Here is a 6,946-nt window from a genome sequence, read left to right as displayed (position 1 = left end):
GATTAAACTTTTCACCTAGTTCATGACGATGCTGGATTCTGCCCGATTGATACTCCTAAGACGTCATCCTTAGCACATATGAGTAATTAATGAGTACATTCTCCAGGAGGTACACTTCACCTCTCCCATCGATGCACAAGGTTTAATCCCCAAACGTCATTCTCATTCTGAACGATGGGTAACACACGTACATCGACTGTATAAATACAGCACCTCTTGCTATCAGGAAGCAGGAAGGACCAGAGACTTCAAGGGAGACACACTGACCAGAGACGCTGCGGCTCTGGCATGACATCGCTCCAGCTGACTGTGGTCTAACCATCCCTTGCGGGGTGTCCAACTCGAAACAAGGACGGAGTCCCACACTCTCACTATTCAGGTATGGGGGTTGGACTAAATCCAAGCGGGATTCTTGGCTCTTAGATTCTAGGCTATTAGGCTCATTAGCTCTTTCGCACATACTCACATGCTAGGTACACTTAGGTACGACTAGACGGGCATCTTAAGAGTACGCACTTTATTTTATAAATGCATTCTATATACATGTATAGGTTCCTGACCATTGCAAAATGGTAGAACAATACTATTGCTTCTTATTCACTGTACTTCTGGCTCTATATCTCTGTTACTGTGTTACAGTCGTAACAGCGCACTTATTCTACATGAAAAGAACTACTGTACAATAAATTCTTATTGTAAACACATTCGCCTTTCTCTTCTCTGTATCTCTCACAGTAAAAACAAGCAAGCATGAGTGACTGGGTGAAAAGGAATATATTACTTCCACGAGTCCGAGGTTATTGTGTTCTAAAGTTGCACAAACTAATCTCTGATAACAGGAGATTCTAGTGGCACTGCGAGCTAGCTAATGCGAACCATGGGCTAATATATGCGGCGGGGGTGTACACAGAGTCAGTCTGCCACCAGACCCACAGTGTATGTTATCCGTAATCGTCGTAGGTCCTGCATGACAGGGTACTTTTTGGGACTACACTACATGACGCCCAACGTGGTCTAATGGCACAAAACGTGTCAAACATGGTTTGCCCAACGTGGTAAATACATGGTGCACGTACGCAACAGTAGAATCTGAGTAGCTCAGTCGTGCTTATTTTCAGAGACCCTACTTACAAAACCCAGAGACATCTGGAGTAGGTGGGGAAAAAACAAAGCCACAGCCAAGTAGGCGAGATATCCTATGTATTGGCTGTTGGTTAATCAAGCTTGAAAAGAAATAGTCCCAAAATTGTGCAGAAAACCTTTGCCTAAAACCCTTCATACAACTTCCTTGGAAAGTTAGCCTGAGTTCTAAATACACAATGGTTGAACAAGAGGAAGATTTAAACCATCTAGCCGAGGGACTTGATAGGTCTGGTGAGGTAGAATTGATTTTCAGAAAAAAACTCAAGACCATTCTGTTTAGCAGGTAGTCAGCGGGGAGGGTGGGTGGAACCTCAGCTTCTCACTTATCACAGCGCGGGGACACGCCGGTGGGCGTACTTCCAAGCGCTTTATAAATGTCCAAAATGAAATGAAGGTAGATACAAATGCAATACATATTGCACCCAAAGTAAGACAAACACTTACAGTCAAAATACTCAAACATGGGTTACAACCCAGAGGAGGTGTAGTAATATTTGTGAGAGGCACCCGAAGATTTCAAAACAGATGTATTCTACTCATGGGTTATATTCCCAGCAGCCGATGCTGTAACAAAAACTTTTCATTGTTACAAGCATGATGACATTCAAGCAGGCTACACTCCTCTTGAGGAGACTGAGATTCCACTTACTTTCCAGGAACATATTTTCTGGTTTAATGGCGCCCTACCCCACATAAAAACAAGAGCAAGGCTTGGTCCTTTAGGGATTCCAGGAGCAACATGGCCGATATTAGCGACCTGTGCACCACATCCTGACATTGAAACATTGCCGGGTGATGAACTACTTGTTCAACTCACCGAGTTGATAAAACTTTACAGAAACATGACATTTTGTCTTAAGAACACTAGCAGTCCAACCCACAGTAATAACTACTGCAGCCCCTACACAGAGCTCAGGTACTAAAATTACTCCACAAACATTGCACGCGGTAATGGGCAAAGTGCCCCCAAAACGTGAACAAATTCCTTTCTGGGTAGCTCAAAAGATTACCCAGTTAGAAGCAGTATTTTCAAATAAAACACCATTTGAAAAACACAGAATGTTAACAATCTGTTTGCCCATGGTGACCACACCACACTTAGAGGATTGCAACTCTTGGGGTACAGTCTTTGCTGCCATATATACCAGAACACATGGTATTCCTTCATTAGCAGTAGTACCAGATGTATTAAGACCAATACAAAACAACTATAGAGTAGAACCTGCCCTAAACTTAGGGATGACGTTATTAAATAACTACAACCAGGGGTCAGCCATAATACTAGCTAATATTAAAGGGGAAGCAGCATCAGTGGCAATCCGCCATTGCCTAAGGGAGTTCTCACCAGTAGATCAGGAGGCTGAGCAGGATCATTTTAAACAAGCACCTACTTCTTCTAAAAAGAAGTGGGGTAATAAAAAAGAAAACTCTAAAGACAAGAGATCTCAGTCCCGAGGTAGGTCTCCTCCACAGGAGCCCTCTGAAAATAGGTATAACCTTAGGAATAGGGATAATACTAGGAAACCGGACAGGCATCAGGGTACTGATGCACGTTCCTCTAGTTCCTTTCAGGGCTTGAAGAAAAGCTCCGAAAGGGAAGGACGGTTAGAAAATAGAGAGAGGAACGCACACTGTCCAGATACAAGCAGCGTGCTCATTTTGCAAAAGCATTGTTGAAAATATGGTCAGTCACGTTCAAGTTTAATTTTGAATTATGTATTTAAATTATTTTTAAAAAGCGGGAAATATGAATTTTAAAAAGCAGAGTATTCCATTCCAACTTTTTGTACCAATTATATTAAGTTACCTGTATTTTAGAACCTGAAGACTCTTCTAGTTCTCTGATTTTTGCTCCTCCACGACCTATATGAAAAATAGACCAATTGTACGTTCAATAGAAGCAGTTCAATCCATTAAAAATATATATTCAATATGTATGCATAAACTGTTTTATCAAAATCAATTAAATTCACAATTTATACTATAAGCCGGACACATTGCAGTGAATGCCACAGCTTTTCAATAAATTATCACTAGTGGATGTGGATTGAGAAAATTGATCCTATATACAATTACGAGTTTACATTTGTTGTGCACGCAACAGTAAAAGCAACATCAGTAACAAGTGATAATATGGTAGATTTCATTAAAAAAACAAACCTACAAAGAGGAACACAACTCTATTTATTCATTAAGTAATATGATAACTATAGTACAGCTGTATTAAGTAATGCTATGTCAAGCACATCTCATTATTAATGGGGCAGAGAGCAGAAGATGCCCTAAAATCGGCTTGTTAAAAAAAAAAAAACTATCACTCAAGTTCTTCTTCGCAAGGGGATACTTAAAGCAGCCAGAGACACATGCAATAAGAATACCGAAAATCTTTGCATAACTATATAGCTAGATAAAGCCTTATGCAATTATGCTTGTATGGTAACATTAGCAGTCACAACTAAGGCACCCAGTAACGCCAAGTTGAAACTAACACTATTTAACTTCCTACATCGCACAAACTTGATCCTCCAAACTTCTCATAAAACAAACCAAACCGATGCAATCAGTTGCCCTACTGAGATTCCCCTATGATCACGTTCACATACATGGTGTTGGATTGTGCTTATATGGAACAACTCTCAAGCAAGCACGTGGTATGTACTGGGCCTTCAACATGTTTGATGCAGATGGCTGACATCTACGCATCTCCCCACTGCATCCGTCGGCCATTGCCTGACGCTAGGGTGGGCTTTAAAGGAGCTTCTGTTACTTGCACTAGAGATTTCCTTTACTGTTGATCAAGGATGGAGGACGAAGTGAATTCCTTTCCGCTTCGGCCCCGCCCACTGTCTGGCCCATTTGTGACATCAGCGTGCCGCAAGGCCCCCGGTACAAGGGCCACCGTCGCCCCCTCGACTCATTTTTGAAGTGATCTTTAGGGAACTTAGATAGTCCTCCCCTGGACCTTGCCTTGGTTTCAAAGGTAGATATGCTCACTCAGTTCGAGGACTGTGTGACTTGCAAGGCAGTCTCAGACACCCCCAACTTGCAACCTCAAACTGGAACGTTTTCTTGAGATTTAAGTAGCTAGCAACGAAAGGCATTAGTAAAGTTTCACTTGGCAAGTATATAGGATTAGCCAGGACTCTGAAGGAGACCGACACATGAACAGGTAGGAAAAGCTTAGTCTGGGTGTGCTTTCACAGGGATATCACAGAAGGCAGACAGTCAAGATAGTACAGATACACATACCATCACAATCTTTACTAACTGATTCAAACCCATCGGCAAATCCCCCCCCCCCCCACCCCCCCCCCAGATACAGACTTACTCCCTCACTCAACTAAGCAGAGGATTCAAAAACAAAGAACACAGCAGGCAGCTTCCTCCCTCCAAGCACACACCTTGACCTTCAAACAGCCTTACTGACTCCCCATCCACAGCTCTTTCCAAACTCCTCACACACACATTCAAAGCCTTGGACAGCACTGGTCCAGGATAGCTCAAAATCACATCAGATTGCAGAAACCTCCCAGACACTTTTGCTCAGCCGGACTCGTATTCGCACACATCTTGTGATACGCACCACCAGAACAGGCAGAAATGACTTCTAATTTGCTCTAAAAGGGTGGAATGATCTCCCCCTACATGTCTGGCCAGTCCCTAAAATTATTGCATTCAGCACAAAGCTGAAAACTTGGCTCTTCAACAAGGTGAATCCGTGGATCAGACCCAACTGCTCCTGATTTGGCAACAGGACACCCTCCCTGGAGATATTTCACATTACACATAATACATTACAGTGATCACTGCATTCAACGCTACAAGTATGGGTGACATACGAGTCCAGCTTGTCATGGTCAATCAGAACAAAATAGATTTTCAGTTTGTCATATAACAAGTGCATTACAGTCACAGCACATAAAAGTGGACAGGCCATGTTCTCACTGACTACCTTGTATGTCAAACATTCTTCGTAGATCAGGACAAACTCTTTAGGGAACTTAGGCAGTCTTGCCCAGCATGTTTGTCTTAGTTTCAAAAGCAGGTTGAGGACTGTGGGCCTTGCATAGCAGTCTCTGGCATTCCCAACTTGCATCCACAAACTGAAAGTTGTTGGATTTAGCCTAGTTAATGTACTAAAGGCACATTAAAGACGTCTTCCTGAGCCTCATGTGGCTGACATGGGGAGCCAATAGTAGAGGTTCACTAGGCACGTGTTCAGTAATGTTGACGGAGGTGGATACTTGACGGGTAGTAAAAGTGTAATCACTTTTTTTTCATTTGTGAATGTTGTTGCCACACCAACGGTTAACATGTTTCACTGTGTGCGTAGTGGTTTGCTTGCAGAGTGTTTGTATGCAATAGGGTCAATGGCTGGGTGAGAGTTGATTTAATTGGGGATTCCGTTCAGAGGCATATGAATGTGATGAGCCCTTAAATGTCAGTGGTATGTTGATGCGAGAGCAGGGAGGTCTTAGATCGGGCAATGGCTAGTGGTATAAAACTCCTGTGTGTGGTGTGTGAATGTCGTATGAATGGCCTATAAAGTAGTTGGTGTCTTGTTGCTGCTTTATAGCTCACCTCAGTGGGCTTAATTGCAATATTCGGATACTGTGATTAGTATTTATTCTTTCAGGCTAGCACTTCTGGAAGTGCCAAAACCAACCTGTATAAGTGGTGGTGGTTTTACTTTAAATGTTCACTACCAACTCTTGGGCAACCGAACACCTGCAGGAGTCTAGGGTGGTGTGTTATGTTTCATACAGGTATCCCGATATAGGCTCAAGTAGTAACCAAAGCTTTCACCCATATTTCCCCGTGCTATTACACTACTTAATGGTTCTTGGAACTGATCTTTCAACTAGTTACGGTACTGTCTTAACGATGAGGGGTGTCCTCCGAAAAATAGCCTAATTCATTATACATGAGGATTCTTGGAATCTCAGCAGGACTTCCTGAATAATAACTATGTATAAGGTTCATCCCTTCAGTCATCCTTGTTCGACATGCAATGTAGATCCCCTGAGGGTACCACTTTGGGTATATAAACATCAGATCTTTGCTGAGGCAGGGTGAGGAGAAAAAGGACTTCCATGCTGACGCACTGACGCAAGACTCTTAGGTTCCTGCTCACAGGCACTCCAGCTCGCAGTGGTTTGACATCCCTAGCGGGGTGTCCATCTCGAGGCCAAGACAGGATCCCACAGTCTTGCACTTCAGGTAATAGGGTTGGCTTTATCCTAGGGGAATTCTTGGCTCTACACCTACATACATGCTAGGTAAAGGTAGATACATCTAGTTAGGAGTGCATCGTAGGAGTATGCATTTATTACTGTCATGTATTTTTATACTTGCCTAGATCCATTGTCTTAGCACTATGGTAGGAATCTGCCATCCTTTTGCTCTATTGGTGCTTACAATCATTTATATCGGTTTCTGTCTTCAGCACACCTATTTTACATTAGAATGTCGCTGGTTCAATAAATGCTTTTTGAAATACGTCCCCACCGTTTATTCTGTGTATTCATCTGAAACGAAGTGAGCACGAGTGACTGAGTGAAAAGTAATGTACTGTTTCCATGATTCTGAGGGTTCAATAGTTGCCAGAAACTATTCACTCCTTGGTAGGAGGGGTGCCCATGGGCACTGTGAGCTAGCAGGACTACATACTAACCTATCCTGGTGGGGTAGCTGGAATCAGTCTGGATACCATTCCCAAAGTTTACATTGTCTAATCGTGCAGATCCTATATAGATTTATAGGAACTACACGACATGGCGCTGCCAATGTTGGTTTGGTACTT

General features: G+C 42.8%; 1 protein-coding gene across 1 annotated transcript in view; it reads right to left on the bottom strand.

Annotated features, from left to right (window-relative positions):
- Window positions 1-6,946, bottom strand: part of DDX43 (DEAD-box helicase 43) — a 995,487-nt gene that overhangs the window by 946,487 nt on the left and 42,054 nt on the right. The window contains exon 2 of the mRNA XM_086925221.1: window positions 2,951-3,006. Within this exon, the coding sequence (XP_086781347.1) occupies window positions 2,951-3,006 (56 nt within the window). The remainder of the gene's footprint in view (window positions 1-2,950; window positions 3,007-6,946) is intronic.

The sequence above is a fragment of the Lissotriton vulgaris genome, chromosome 6 (assembly GCF_964263255.1).
Source record: "Lissotriton vulgaris chromosome 6, aLisVul1.2, whole genome shotgun sequence".
NCBI lineage: Eukaryota > Metazoa > Chordata > Amphibia > Caudata > Salamandridae > Lissotriton > Lissotriton vulgaris.
The sequence above is the reverse complement of the archived record's forward strand: the minus strand, read 5'-3'. Positions and strand labels throughout refer to the sequence as shown.